At 42.1% G+C, this 16,040-nt stretch overlaps 1 protein-coding gene across 1 annotated transcript; it reads right to left on the bottom strand.

The window, feature by feature from the left end:
• Positions 1-492: 492 nt before the first annotated feature.
• On the bottom strand, positions 493-15,681 carry Eif1ax (eukaryotic translation initiation factor 1A X-linked). Its single transcript, XM_006973240.4, has 7 exons — positions 15,542-15,681; positions 10,714-10,797; positions 9,605-9,708; positions 8,786-8,836; positions 5,699-5,780; positions 4,486-4,577; positions 493-792 (listed from the first exon to the last, which is right to left on the bottom strand). Exons 1-7 carry the CDS (start codon positions 15,555-15,557, stop codon positions 787-789), a joined length of 435 nt encoding a protein of 144 aa, XP_006973302.1. The 5' UTR covers positions 15,558-15,681; the 3' UTR covers positions 493-786.
• Positions 15,682-16,040: the final 359 nt, after the last annotated feature.

Here is a 16,040-nt window from a genome sequence, read left to right as displayed (position 1 = left end):
TTTCTGTAACTACTGACCTGAATTCAAAATTGGCATTAAAAACCAGTTTCTAAAAACATTTTGGAAGTGCCTTTCCTCCCCCAGTAAGTTGATGACTGCAAAATAAAATCATGAAAAGAACTTATATGTTATCAAAGCTAGTATAAAAATAGCCACAGACTTAAATATGAAAAGCAGACCTATCATTTTTGCCTTTAAATAGATTTCTGCCAGGTGTGGTGGTACATACATATAATCTCAGCACCCAGGAGGCTGAGAAAAGAGGATCATAGTGAGTTTGAGGTCCACTAGGACTATAGTGAACTCCAAGCTAGCTTCAGATACAAAGTTTGACTCTGTCTCAAAATATAACAAAACAAACCAAAAAACAGATTTCTGCCTCCATTTGTATCAAAATCTCTGGGCAACTGGAATATACACAAAGACTGTACAGTCAACAGCTATGCAACAGGAGGGCTTAATCATAGTTTATAATGAGTACAAGGCAAATGGTTTATTCAAAACATCCATTTACTTACTGGAAGGGGTCAAAGTAGGAAAGGCAGTAATGTATTTTTTTTTTCTTACATGATCTTCTTGAGTTTCATTACATCAAATGAACAAAGTGGGCTTAACCTAACAGTTAAGATATTATCAGTTTTGAAAGAAGCGACCTTAGTATTGAATCAAATCTGCCTCAACAAATTACAATCATAGTTGTGAAAACTTTTCCTTAACATCTAGGATCAATTCCAAACTTGCAGGGCAATCTTCAAAAGGACTGGAATGTCAAATGTTGAGTTCACTTTAGATCTGAAAGAAAAAAGAACATTAAGTCAAAGGAAAAAATAATTCTAAAAAATCCTTTCCATGTGTGCAAATTCACGTGTGCCACTGTGGGCGCTGTGTGTGTGTGTGTGTGTGTGTGTGTGTGTGTGTGTTGGGAGGACTGGAGGAAGAGGACCTCAGGTGTTGGTCCTCACTTTCAACCTTGTTTGTTCACCGTTGTAGATGTCAGACTAGCTGGCCTAAGAACTCCAGAGATTCCTGTCTCCACCTCTGACCTTGCCACAAAAGCACTAGGTTTAGAGAAGTTACTGTAGGCAGCTCTATGTGGAGTCTGTGGAGTTGAATGAAGATTCTCTGGCATGCCTGGCAAGCACTTTATCCTGAGCCAATTCAAAAGAAAAGAACTTACATCCTAGCACTCTGTGCATAAGGGAAATGTTGTCATAGGCTATATAGGAAATCAATCCAGTCTGAAGAGAAAATTCCCCAAGTAAGCTTCTCTCTATTGCAGCTCACTTTCAGAAATTCTGACTTCCAAAAAAGTTTATGTGATACATATTATTTTTCTAAAACACACACACACACACACACACACACACACACACACACACACACACACACACAATCTGTGTGTGCAGGTACCCACCAAGATGGCACTGGATTCTCTGGAGCTGGAGTTATAGGCAGTTGTGAGAACCAAACTGAGGTCCTCTGCAGCAGTAGTAAGTGTTCTCAACCACCCAGCCACCTCTGTAGTCTACTGGAATATCTTTGTTGGTGGTGTTTTTCTTCTTTTTAGTTTTGAGACATGGTCACACTCTATCTATATCCCTGGCTGACTTAGAAATCCACCTACCTCTGCCCCCTGAGCGCTAGTATTAAAGGCTTGTGCCACCATGCCTGGCACCTGAGAGCATTCCAAGGTTTCTTTGTGTAGCCCTGGCTATCCTCAAACTCACAAGAGATCCTCCTGGTGCTGGGATTAAAGGTGTGTACCACCATGCGGCACCTGAGAATATATTTAATGAGGTTTGCTGTCTCCTTCCTTTTGCACTACTTATCTGAGATTTTATTTTATATTTTACTTCTTAAACTAAATAAAAAAGACTAGTTTCCGCCCCCCCGCCCTCTCTTTTGGTTTCTTGAGACAGGGTTTCTCTGTGTAACAGCTCTGGCTGTCCTGGAACTTTTGCTCTGTAGACCAGGCTGGCCTTGAACTCACAGAGATCCGCCTGCCTCTGCTTCCCAAGTGCTGGGATTAAAGGCGTGCACCACCACCACCACCACCACCACCACCACCACCACCACCACCACCACCACCACCACCACCTGGCTCTAAGTTTTCTTTATTTGCATGTCTGTGCCTGTGTCTGCACTTATGTATGTGGGTCCAGTGGAGGCCAGAAGATGGTATCAGGTTCCAGGAAGCAGGAGTTGCAGGCAGTTGTGAGCTGCTTCCTTGTGTGGGTACTAGGAACCAAAACCAGGGTCCTCTGCATGAGCAATAAGCATTCTTAACCACCGAGCCATTTCTGCAGCCCTGATTTGAGATTTTCTATTTTAGGAGGAGTAATAGACATGAGGGAACATGACCTCTTTTGAGAACTACTTAAGTATGTCTTCAATCCTTTTCTTTCGATTTGGTTATGGGAGTACAGATAGAACACCTATTAACACTTAGAAAACAGCAGGAGAAATGTCCCCTAAGGGAAAAAGCAGAGTTCTCAGGAACTCACTCTGTAAACCAGGCTGGCCTCGAACTCACAGAGATCCGCCTGGCTCCACCTCCTGAGTGCTGGAATTAAAGGTGTGCACCACTGCTGCCTACCTACAAACTGTCCTCTCATTTAAAGCAAACAAACAAACCCCCCAAGAAATGGCCTGAGGCTCTCTGGAACCCACATGAACTGACCTCTACATGCATGCTCTAGGAGGAGTATGTTTGTCCTTCCATAGAAACACACAGAATGAAGCAATGTTTCAAAATAATGTTCACAACAATGTAAATTCTGGGGTGGAGATGGCTCACTGGTTAAAACTGTCACTGCTATTGTAGTTTTGTTACTGGCACCCACACTGGGTGTATAACAACTACCTTTAACTCCAGCTCCAGAGGATCTGATTCCCTCTTCTGGTCTCCATGCGCACCCAACCCACACATACTACACTTGAGTAAAAAAGCAAAATAAAGATATTTTTAAAGAAGAACAGAAATTCAGCATCACCCTCCCCTTCACAGACCTACTGCTTCCTATTTTTCTTTTCTTTCCCTCTCCTCCTCTCTTTTTGAATTACTCAGGGCCTTGTACATTCTATGGAAGTACTTTACTACTGAGCTACATCATAAAAAAAGGGGGGAAGGGGAGGGAGGAATGCTTTTGGCTAGGCTTAAGATCCCCAAAGAAAACTACATTAAAAATGTTTTATGGGCGGTGGTGGTACATGCCTTTAATCCCAGCACTTGGGAGACAGACCCAGGTGAATCTTTGTGAGTTCAAGTCCAGCCTGGTTTACAAAGTGAGATCCAGGACAGGCTCCAAAAGCTACACAGAGAAACCCTGTCTCAAAAAAACAAGCAAACAAACAAACAAACAAAAAACAAACAAATAAAAAAAAGGTTTTAAGAAAAAAATCACTTTCTATTATGGCGTATCCCTTAAAATGTTATTTATTTTTTGTGCATATCACACCTGTGCCTAGTGCCAGAAGGAGGCATGAAGTCCCCTGGCACTGGAGTTACAGATGGTTATGAGCTAACATGTGTTTTTAAAAATGTATTTAGTGAGGCTGGAGAGATGGCTCAGCGGTTAAGAACACTGGCTGCTCTTCCAGAGAACCAGGGTTTAATTCCCAGTACCCACATGGCAATTCACGGCTATCTGTAACTTCAGCTCCAGGGGACCTGATGCCATCACACAGACATACATGTATGTGGGTGAAACACCAATGTACATAAAATAAAAAGTTATATGTATTTTTTAAAAAGCCCATTTGTTAAATAAAATAAGAATCTTTTAAAAGTATTTAGTTTTACTTTTTCATAAATGTATGTTTGTCAACAGAGGCTAGAAAAGGGTTTCAGAGCCTTTGGAATTGGAGTTACAGGCAGTTATGAGCTGTCTGATGTGTGTTCTGGGAACTACAGTTGGGTCTCTACAAGAATAGTATGCACTCTTAACTGATAAAACATTTCCTCCAGCTCCTAAAACGTTTTTGTTATGGTAGTATTATATTGAAAGCTGGGTGTGGTGCAAGGTATTGCTATGTAGTTCTGGCTGGCCTGGTATTTGCTGGTATTGCAAAACCCAGGCTGACCTCAAACATGCAGCCATCAGCTGGCTTCAGCCTCCCAATTACCAGGATTACAGGTACGTGCTACCACACCTTGCTAACAGTTTGACCTCTAAATAATTCTTATGATTTAACCCACAGCCAAGTCTCAAAATACACTTTGATTTGTATATGTTAATTGGGCTTAGTAATGGTTTTCATTGTGACATTTCATACACGCAAACATTTTGCCTCTACCCAATATTCACCTACCACCCTTCTATCTCTTCACCTTCATCTTCTTCCTCCTCCTGTTCCTCCCACCCCCAAATACATACACTCAAATGTCTTCGATTCCCAGTATTATAGGAATTTAACGGCAAGGGCCAGTGTCTTTGTATGTAACTCATGAACAGAAACCAGAAAAAGCAGGATGTATCTACTTACATCATCAATGTCTTCATCATCATCCCCAATGTCATCAAACTGAATTTCATCATCATCTCCAGGACCAAATGTATCAGTTTCATTGATTTTAGCTTAAAAAAAAAACCATACAAAAGATACTGATAATATAATCAAAATACTGACTTCCAACTATCTACTAATCTTGATATATAGAGCAAAATATTAGAACATTTAGAGTATTTTAATTTTGTTTTTCTCTTTTGTTCACAAGAGTGATTTATCAAGGCAAGTTCTAACGATATTATCTCTGAAGCAATTATACCCTCCCAGCATGCTTTAGAAGTTTGTATACATACTAAAAACTTTATTTCCTATCTCAAAAAAAAGGAAGAAAAGAAAAGAAAAAGGAAAGAGTAGGTTACTTTAGGAGGGAGAAAGATTTGAGGAATCATTAATGGACTTGGGATTAGGGGCAGTTTCAAGTGTCCAGAAAACTTAACTCCTGGTCAAAATGGACCATGCAGAAGCCATCAATCAAACAAACAACAAACACTGAAGAAAAGATCAACTGATTCCTACTCATCATCAATCAGGAAGAAACATTTGGGCAAATCATGAATGAATGAAAAGGAACCAGGCATACTACTCAACCTCCAAATATCTTACTGTTTCCTAGATCAAAATGGCAAGTTTGTAATTCTCAGTAGGGTCTTACTGGTTAAAAAATGTCATGTTTTCATGAGAAAATACTTTTTAAAAAACTTAATTGCTATGTAAAAAATAAGACTTATAAAACAGTATATAAATTACAATTTCCCTCTAATAAGGTTATAGGAGGCTTGTATTTTGAGGAGGAAAACAACCCATACTACTTAATTACTGCCCCTTTACACATATAAGGGACAGACTCTAGAAGGATGTTTTTCAGTAGTGCTAGTCATCCAACCTAAGTCTTGTGCATGCTAAGGTAGCCACTACTCAAAGTGCATGGCCAACTTTTCTTGAAGGTGTTTTCAAATACCACAAGAAATAATTCCTTTGGCTGACACTGTAATTTCTCATTAAATACATTCTTATCAGTAAGAGAATTTTAGTAACTTCTTTCCTGTGGTATCTAGTATGAATTATAAGCAGGTATACTTAACTTTAATCATGTAAACTCACAAATAAATAGGAGCAACAAAATTTCATTATCTAAACACTAGCAGATAACGTAAAACCTATGACAAGTTACTAATAACCCAGTCATTACCATGCTCTGGAAGCTCGCCATACGCCTTGAGACTTCTAGCTTCATCTGCGTTGTATTTTAAAATGACATCGGCTTTGTTATCCTTAAAACAAAGACAAGCCATTTTTTTGATTATATCACTTTTACCTGTTATGCCATACACTACCTTCAAATTGAATTAAAAAAAACTAATCTCAATGTTTTGCTATAAGATCCTCCTCACCTTCCTTAGGTTGAAATCAGAAGCAAGTTTTAGGAACTTAACTGAGCAATGGTTAAAAATTCAGGAAAGATATAGCTCACTTCTGTAATAGCAGAACAGTATCTTTTATATTATTTATAATTATCCTTTAATCAGAAGCACAAATGCCCCCGTGGAACTACAATTTACAGACTGATCAAACACCGCAAGTCAAAGACTAAGACTTTGTATCACAGCCTAAGGAATTTAAAAAATGTGTGTGTACATACACACATGTATGTGTGGGTACCTGTGGAGGCTAGAAGGGGACATCAGATCCCCTGGAACTGGAGTTACAGGTGGATAGGAGCCACTTCATGTGGGTGCTGGGAACCAAACTCTGGTCCTTTGTAAGAGCAGCAAGCATTCTTAACTGCTGAGCCATCTTTCTAGCCCTGATCTAAGGAAATAAATATGCCTTTTCATATATATGTTAAGTACAACTATAATGATTATTAATCTTGTCAATTTGACAGGATTTAGAATCACAACAAAAACAAATCTTTAGGTCTGTCTGCAAGGGAATTTCTACATTAGGTTTATTAAGGTAGGAAGGTTCACCCTAAATGCAGTGCCATTCTATGGGCTGGGGTCCTGGAATGAATAAAAAACTGTAAGGCAAGAATACTAGCCTGGGAGGCAGTGGCGCGCGCCTTTAATCCCAGCACTTAGGAGGTGGAGGCAGAGACAGGCAGATCTCACTTTATAGCCCATGCTGGCCTTGAACTCAGAGATCCACCTGGCTCTGCCTCCTGAGTGCTGGGATTAAAGGCATGCGCCACTACTGCCACCCTGCAATGTATTTCTTAAAAGTATTAGTAGTGTGTGGGAGGGGTGGGGGGGGGGGTACTGGATGCATCTAGAGGTCAGAGGGCAACTTTGTGGAATCCATCCTTTCCTTCCATCCTTGGGTAGGTTCTGAGTTCTAAAATCAGGTCATCAGGCTTATGTAGCTGCCTCACTGGCACCCAATTTGTCTTTGTAATTTCTTTTTTTTTTTTTTTTTTTTGGTTTTTTTTTTTTGGTTTTTCGAGACAGGGTTTCTCTGTGTAGCTTTGCGCCTTTCCTGGGACTCACTTGGTAGCCCAGGCTGGCCTCGAACTCACAGAGATCCGCCTGCCTCTGCCTCCCGAGTGCTGGGATTAAAGGCGTGCGCCACCACCGCCCGGCTTTGTAATTTCTTTTTTAAATGTTATTTCTTCTGTGTATACAAGACACGATGCCTTGAAATGCTTACATTTCCTTATTTGAGAAGAATTTCACTCCTCCGAGGGTGAAAAATGGGTTGCTTCAATTTCAAGGGCACTGTAATCTAAACTAGTACTTTTAAAATTGTGAGAAGTGTACAGAAAGAGGGTGGTGGATAGTAAGAACTTGAACTTTCTTTTCTTAAATTTTCTTTTTCGATTTATTTTTGAGTATGAATGTTTTGCCTAGATATATGTATGTCCACCACATGTGTGCCTGGTGCCCACAGAGGTCAGGAAGCATCAGATCCCTTGGAACTGGAGCTACTGATGTGGTGTTAATACTGAAAATCAAACCCAGATAGATCCTCTGTAAGAGTAAGTGTTCTTCATGGCTAAGCCATCTCTCCAGTCCCAAGAACCTAAATTTCTTCCCAGCTCCCAGAAAACAGTAATGCTTCAATCTCTGGACCACTCTCAAAGTAGCAAAAGAAAGAGAAAAAGGAGGGCCGGGCCGGTGGTGGCGCACGCCTTTAATCCCAGCACTCGGGAGGCAGAGCCAGGCGGATCTCTGTGAGTTCGAGGCCAGCCTGGACTGCCAAGTGAGTTCCAGGAAAAGGCGCAAAGCTACACAGAGAAACCCTGTCTCGAAAAATCAAAAGAGAGAGAAAAGGATCATGGGAGATTAGAGTCAGTGTTAAAACTGTCTGAATTTTAGTGTCCTTTCTAACAATAAGCCTTCCTTCTTCTAGGGTTACTATTAAGATCTAAAAAGAACAAATGACTTATGGATTTGGAGCAGCTTTTCTCAACAAAAGCACTAATGCTAATTCTGAGCTAGATCATCTTTGTTATGGGATGCTGTGCATCAGAGGGTGTTCCATATAACTAGTACTCTACCTACCTACCATATGCTAAGACCCTCACTCAAGTTATGGTAACCAAAGTCTCCAAACATTGCCTCTGACCCTCTGAAGGGTCAAATCACTCACAGAGAACCCTATGGTTTGAAACAAAGATGTCAACACTTTAATCTGAAACACAAAAGTAAAAAGCCGTACAAACAGAAATGTAATAAAAGGGGGCCAGCAATAGTGGTGCATACTTTGTAATTCCAGGATTGGGAGAGAGGGAACACTCAAGGCAATATGCCACCTGTGGGATATAACTGGATTCATTCAGCTGTAAAACCCTACAATAATAGGTACTGGATTTTTAGAGATCTATAAAGTAAAATAAAAAATGGAGAACTAAAAAAAGAACAAAACTACCACATAGTAGTATGATCTATTATAATTTATTTTTATTTTATGTGCATTGGTGTTTTGCCTGCATGTATGTCTGTGTGAGGGAGTTAGATCCCCTGGAACTGGAGTTGCAGACAGTTGTGAGCTGCCATGTGGGTGCTGGGAATTGAACCTGGGTCCTCTGTAAGAGCAGTCAGTGCTCTTAACCACTGAGCCATCTTTCTAGCCCTGTATCATTTATTCTAAAGGGAAAACTTCTCTTTTCTTAGAGACCATTTTACTCTATAAAAACTGTTTAACTCCTTAGACTGGCATCTGGGAACCATACATAATGCCAGGGACACCAAGCATAATGCCTAAAATACAATGGACAGTTAGGAAATGGCTCATCAAGTTCAAGCAAATCAACAACAAATTTCAAAGTAATTTTTACCTGGTAATCTCGGAGGCCCACCAATATGATGTCTGAGGTATTTATCCAAACCTACAAAAGAAAAATCATTGCATAATATATTTTAAATAAAGCAGAATCAAGAAATTTCAGATGATTCACTTAGAAAGAGATGAGTTCCCAAATCACTTGGTTATCTATGAACACAGAAAAATGCTGTAGTTTTCTAAATCTCTTTTACCCACCCAGATGTATACAGCTTTCATGATCGTTTTCCTTGTGAAGGACTGATATCAACAAAATAAAACACACTCTCACCCTGAACCTCGCTCTCACTCAGAGCCGGGATTTCCCAGAACCAAAAGGGCCATTTACCAGCGGGCTTCTTTTAGTTCTCCTTAAAACTGGACTACTTCTCCAGCCCTTTCCCGTTCATAATCTCAAGGTTTTCTAAAGCCAGGGTTACTTGTTTTTCAGAATGTTCCTCAAATTAGATTTGTTGGCTATTTCCTAATGATTCAGACCAGGAATAGAACACAGGCGAGGCAAATGATTCTTCAAATGATGTAATTTGTAAAATGACCACTCTGGTCTTGTACTGGACTGACACAAATATCCTTAGGTCCATAAAATCAGTAGAGGTGGGAGGCTGACTTGTAGCTCAGTGGTAGAGTGTGGTTGTGCTTAATGTTAAGAGGCCCTGGGGTGGGTCCCCCGCAACACACACACACACACACACACACACACACACACACACACACACACACACACACACACACACACACACCCCTGTAGAGGCATTTCCTCTACCCTCAACACTTTCATATTAGAATAAAACAAACGTTCTATCTACACACTTACTTTTTTTCTCAACTTCCCTCTGATGTGGCATAGTCTCTTTACACCATCGAAACACATTGCTTCTAATCGTCCGTTTCCCAACATTTTGATTACCTGAGCATATTCTACATGGATGGGGCAGGGGAGAAAAAAGGTACGAAATATTGCTCACTTTTTTTGATGAAAGCAACTTTGCATGTCCATTGAAGTTTGAAAAGAGCATGTGGCTGCACTGGTTAGGGATAAATATACATAGGGCAAATATAAAATAAATAGAAGGGAGTCAAACACTCGGCTAGTTAATGGCTGAACCAGAAACAACACTTTGTAATATAACAAGCTGGGTCTGTTATTAGATGTTTTAATTATCTACTCGTTTTCAGTAAGGAGACAGACTGACTACTGGCTGCCCTTGTGACCACGCTTTACTTCTAGAGATCAAAGGTACCATGTCCCAGTATGTACACTATACTTCATAAAGCTCACATTCATATCTTGAATGTTTTGTATTCCTTATTTCTCTCTTTAAATCTTTAGAGCAGTCTCATGGAATCAGTATAAGTACTTTAAATGTTAGTGATATCCTTGCTGAATTAGTATAACAGTAATTATCCTCAGAAAGCCAGAATTATCTTTTACTTGGGTAAAATGCCAAATTATTCTCTTTGTTCTAAGAAGGGGTATCACCACATAGCCTTGGTTATCCTGGAACTCAAGAGATTCACATGTCTGTCTCTGCCTCCCGAGTGTTGGGATTAAAGGTGTACATTACCATGCCTGGCCTAAAATGCCAAATTCTTAACCATAATCTTTTAAAAAAGATAATACCCTCATTCTCAGCACTTGGGAGGCAGAGGCAGGCAAATCTCTGTGAGTTCGAGGCCAGCCTGGCTGCAGAGTGATTCCAGGACAGGTACCAAAGCTACACAGAAAAACCCTGTCTCAAAACAAAACAAAAAAAAAACCCAGAAAAAAAAGATAATACCCAATTGTCTGTACAAATAAACAAACACCAACAGAGGCAAGAAGCCAGGACTCTAGTCTTAGTCAGAAAATGTTCAATTCTCAACCCAGGCAAACAAACAAAGAAAAATCTAACAAGAGCCCAGTTTCTCCATCCTCTTTCTTACCTTGCCCATCCTCTTTGAAGACCAGCTCTCGCTTTTCAGATTCATTCTCATTCTTTCCTCTGCGTCTGTTTTTACCTCCTTTTCCTAGTGGGTTGTTAAAAGAAAGAAAAGATGTCAATTATCTGCAAAACATCAAGTGTTAAACCTATATTGTTTAACAGACCTAGAAAAGCATCTTTAGAAGTCAATTAATTTAAAAATTAATCTGGTCAATCATGTTACCATGTTATCCTCTCCACTCCTCATGGAATTTTCTTCGGGGATTTTGCATCTTAAATAACAACCTCATTTTTTTTTATTGAAAATGTTTTTCATATAATATATTCTGACACCCCCCCCCAATCTCCCAGTTCCTCCCCACCTCCTTCCCATCCAGATCCAACCACTTTCTGTCTCTCATGAGAAAATGAACAGGAATCTAAGAAATGAAAATAAAGTAAGACACAATAAATCAAAACCAAACAAATTGGAATATGACAAAACCAAACCAGAAAAAGAGCCAAAGAAAAGCACAAGAAGGGGTTGGGGATTTAGTGCAAGGCCCTGGGTTCGTCCCCAGCTCCGGGGGGGAGGGGGGGGACGGGACGGGACAAACAAACAAAAACAAAAGAAAAAAAGAAAAGCACAAGAAATGCAGACAGACAGACAGACACACACACAGGAATCCCATAAAAACCCACACCCAGAAGCCATACTATACAGCAAAGGAGCTATTAAGTAAGGTATTAAAAAAAAAAGTTCTGACAGATCATGTGATAAAGGAACCCCCAAAGATGGCATTGAGTTCCTTTTGTGTTGGCATCTACTGCTGGGCATGGCACTGGCTCTTAGGAGTGGCTAGATGACCAGTGGCCAATGCTCTTAACTCTGTGACAATGCCTTCCACTTACTTTGTCACAATCACCTTGAATATTAAGTTATTGATTCCCAGTTTATCAGTAAGTTCACTAAAGTTCAGAGATTAAATAACTCACTCAAAATTTTAATCAATGAGCTCGGGACCCCAAGTACAGCCCTAATCCTTCCTTGTCCTACTAGAGCTCTCATATTAGGGCTCCTTTCTGGAGAAAACTGTCACCATAATCTTAACCACATGGGCCTCCACTTGCTTGCTTGCTTTCTTTCTTTCCTTCTTTCTTCTCTCTCTCTCTCTCTTTTTTTTTGAGACAGGGTCTCACACTCTAGCCCAGGCTAGCTTTGAAATCTGGGCAGTCCTCCTGTCTCTGCCTCCTGAATGCTAGGGATTACAAGTGTCAGCCACCACAGTAAGTCCTGATAAATTTTACAAAAACACCTTGCCTTACTCATGCCTGACCCCCTGGTAAAAAGATAGGAGAGAGAAAAATGAAGTTGTTGCCACTGGAATGGAACATACTGATTTCACGATGGTAGAAGACTAGTAATAGTTAAAGATTCTGAACTGTATCCTTTAAAATGTACCATTCCCGAGACAGTTTAAGTTTAAAGGCAAGGTGTTAATTTGCCTCTAGAGCCTCCTTTAAAATTTGTTTAATGTTTATGGGTGTTTGGTGTTCGTGTATGTCTGTCCATCACGGGCATGTCCAGTTCTGAAACAGGCACTGGAAAAGGGCATTGGACACCCAACAAATGGAGTTACAGACAGTTGTAAGCTGCCATGTGGGTGCTGGGAGTTGAACTGAAGACCTCCGGAAGAGCAGCCAGTGCCCTTACTGATGAGCCATCTCTCCAGCCCTACATATTTTAAAGGGTTCACCACACCAAACCTCTCTTACTCTTTTTTTTTTTTGGTTTTTTGAGACAGGGTTTCTCTGTGTAACAGTCCTGACTGTCCTGGAACTCCTCGCTCTGTAGCCCAGGCTGGCCTTGAACTCACTGATGAGATCTGCCTGCCTCTGCCTCCCACATGCTGGGATTAAAGGATTAATGGCGTGCGCTACCACTGCCCGGTTAGCCCTATACACTTTAAGGGTAAGCATATAAATAATGGCACTATACAATGGGATATTATACAGTAATAAAAAAATGTAGTGGTGGCAAATGCCTTTAATCCCAGGCGGATCTCTGTGAGTTTGAAGCCAGGAGCCTGATCTACAGAGTGAGTTCCAGGACAGCTAGGGCTACACAGAGAAACCCTGTCTTGAACTCCCCCATCCCCCACTCCCCCCAAATGAAATGAGCAGATAGGTATAGTGGTGCTTGCCTGTAACCCCAAGCAATACATTCTTCCCCTCTCTATTTTATTGCCACGCAATCAAATCCTCTCCAAATTCTCTTTTGAAAGAATGGAGGCCAGATATGTTGGGGCACAACTTTAACCCTGGCACTTGGTAGGCAGGGGCAGGCCAATCTCTGTACATTTGAGGCCAGCCTGGTCTACATAGTGAGTTTCAGGACAGCCAGGGAGGGCTACACAGTGAGACCCTGTAACAAACAAACAAACAACAGCAATAAAAAAGTAAAGAATGAAATGAGACCAAGCCTGAGTGTATGACAAAACAGTAACAAATAGAATAACCAGTCTTTTCTTTTTAACCCACTTTCTTTTTAAAAGACTATCTAGTTCTTAAGCTCAATCACAATTCTCAAATTCATTCTTTACAGAGGTGTTTCAGAGAAATAGCCCAGGTAGGATCTTTCTTAAAATATACTAGGCTAGTGACTAGATAGGATTTATTGTAGAAGTTCTGTCTCAGTGGGACCAAAGAGGAACCTACTATTCACTTATAGGTGGAGTCACCAGAAGGGAGATGAGTAAGTCCAACAAGTATTTATTGAGCATCTTTTAGGCTAAGTGCTATCAAGCCAATGTGATTATGACTGACACCATTCTCATCCTTTTAGGGCTTACAATTAGTATGGGAACTGGAAATCTTGTCACTAGAATTAAGGTGAGAATAAGACACCTCACCTGTTGAAGTGATTCAGTTGCCATCTCAGAATAAGGAAGTCTACATATAGGAATTTTAAAACTTTGAACATATTATACCTATAATCACACTTTTCTCAGGATAATTAGTAAAAATCCTTGCTACACCAGGTGGTGGTGGCACACACCTTTAATCCCAGCACTCAGGAGGCAGAACCGGGTGAATCTCTGTGAGTTCAAGGCCAGCCTGGTCTACAGTGAGAACCAGGACAGGCACCAAAATTAAAGAGAAATTCTGTCTTGAAAAAAACCAAAAAAAAAAAAAAAAAAGAATAAGAAAAAAATAAAATAAAAAAAAAAACCCTTGCTACACACAAAAAAACTGGCAACCTTGATTTTTTTGCGGCCTTGAAGTGGGGTTGGGGGCGGGGGACAGTGAGTTCAAGGTCAGCCTGGGCCACACAGCAAGACTATCTCAAATCAACTTGTTCACAAAACTGTGACCAAGTACTCCGAGGGCTAATGTGAATAGTGACAGGTATAAAGAGTAATTAGGTAGACTCCCGGAAGCCAACTTTCAAGCATTAAAGAGAACACTAGGAGGCATGGCGCAAGGGAGGTGTCCCAAGGATGAATTATCAAAGACTTCATTTAAAAAATGTGTGTGCGGTGGAGTCCCCAGGTGGGTCAGAAGAGGGCACCGGATCCCCTAGAACTGAAGTTACAAGGCAGTCATGAGCTGCCCCATGTGAGTATGGGAACCTAATTTTTTCTCTTAACCAGGAAGATATCTCTCTGCACAAAGAAAACTTCATTTTTATCTTCTTTGTGTAGTCCAGGCTGTCCTGGAACTCCAGAGATCCTACTGGCCTCTGTCTCCCAAGTGCTGGGATTAAAGGCGTGAGCCACCACCGACTGGCCCAGGGCTGGGTAATGCGTTCCTCTCTTGTAGGAAATACGAGTTTTTCACTATCTTTACTTGCACAATTTTTGAGAAATTATACGGACAATGAGTACGGCAAGCCTGTAATTCCAGCTACCTGGGAAGTTTAAGCAGGAGAATCCCAAGTTCAATGTTAGTCTCGGCTATTGAGTAAGCTCCGGTTCAGCCTGGGGGCAAAGCAAAGCAGTAGGGTCCTGCTAAGGACAGATTTGTTCCTACAAAAAATCTACTATCACAAAATACTGTTAGTATATACAAATGAGAATGACCTTAGGAATGCTGTACTTTTACTTAGAGTAGGCTCTTCAAATTTTGGAGATCCCAAATTAAAGTACCCTCATGACTGATAATTTGAGAACATTTGTTCCCGGGATGGAGGGAACTTCAAAGGTTTTTTATTTTTCCATCAAAACAAATGCATGACCTGAAGCAAAAGTGGAAAACTTGGCTAAAAAGGGTCAAGTGCTCTGGGGTGGGTGGGGGTGAGTTAAGCCCTGTAAAGCCATGGAGTAAAGTGATTCTCTCGAGACAACTTTAAAAATGCTTCGAAGTACTGACCACCGGCTACTCCGGAACGGCATCAACAGTATCAAGTAAGTGTCCATAAAGAAGCCTAGGCAGGAGGTGCCAGATGGGCACGAAAGCCAGCGGGGCATTACCCTTTTTCAAAGTTCAGAGTCGCTCCCAGGGCTTAACTCCCCACGTGCCGGATGCCCAAGAAGCCCGAGGCAGGTGTTCCCACGGGTCCCCTTGGCGCCGCGGTCAGTGTGGCGCGAATCAGGGGCACAAGCCCACATTCTCACACAGGAGGCCCTACAAAAAAAATGGCGTCGGCTCCACCCCAATGTAGCCAAACTGGGAACCCGGAGTAACTTCCTTGCGCCTCTGCCGAGCTCCGAGTAGGACACAGAGAACGTAGCCAGAGGAGAGGCAAGGAAAGATGGCAGGAAGGTCACTGCGGCCTGGGATGACCTCGAGGCCGCGAGCTGGACCAGGGACGCCGGCGGGGAGCGAAGCCGTGGTCCCGGCGTCGTTACCTTTATTCTTGGGCATGGCGGCAAAACCGGGCAGGCGGCGTGTGCGACCGTGCTCCGGAAGGCGGCAGGAGCGGCGGTGACTCCGAGGGACGACGCTGAGAAACGCGCGGGAGGAAGACTATGCGGGAGGCCGAGAAGCGTGCTCGGAAGAGGTTGGTCGCCGGTGCTTCCGAGAGCCGCCTGTGCCCACGCTTGGCAGTGGCAAATGGCGTCGCGGCTGCAGACGGCGCTTCTCCCCGCCCTCCTCCTCCTCCCCCATCTGCGGGGCCGGCCTCCCGCCCTCCCTCAGCCCTACGGCGCAGGCGTGGCCCAGAGGATGCCTTCTGGTGGGAGCCAAGGGAGATGCCTTCTGGGGAGGGGCTCCCTGCCAAGGGAGGGCACGCAGTGGGTGGAGCGAGCGAGGCCCTGAAGTCCAGAAGGGGCTGCCCCGGGGCCCTGCGTCACAGTGGAGGAGTGGAGGGGAAATTGAGGCAGTGCAGGATGTTGGCTTGGCCACCAT

Source organism: Peromyscus maniculatus, chromosome X, assembly GCF_049852395.1.
Source record: "Peromyscus maniculatus bairdii isolate BWxNUB_F1_BW_parent chromosome X, HU_Pman_BW_mat_3.1, whole genome shotgun sequence".
Classification (NCBI taxonomy): Eukaryota; Metazoa; Chordata; class Mammalia; order Rodentia; family Cricetidae; genus Peromyscus; species Peromyscus maniculatus.
The sequence above is the reverse complement of the archived record's forward strand: the minus strand, read 5'-3'. Positions and strand labels throughout refer to the sequence as shown.

Coding starts and splice junctions, on each gene's coding strand:
- Eif1ax (XM_006973240.4), bottom strand. Junction 8,837..9,604: donor GAGGGAAGTTGAGAAAAAAA/GTAAGTGTGTAG, acceptor TTTCTTTTGTAG/GTTTGGATAAATACCTCAGA. Junction 4,578..5,698: donor TGGCGAGCTTCCAGAGCATG/GTAATGACTGGG, acceptor TTTTTTTTTAAG/CTAAAATCAATGAAACTGAT.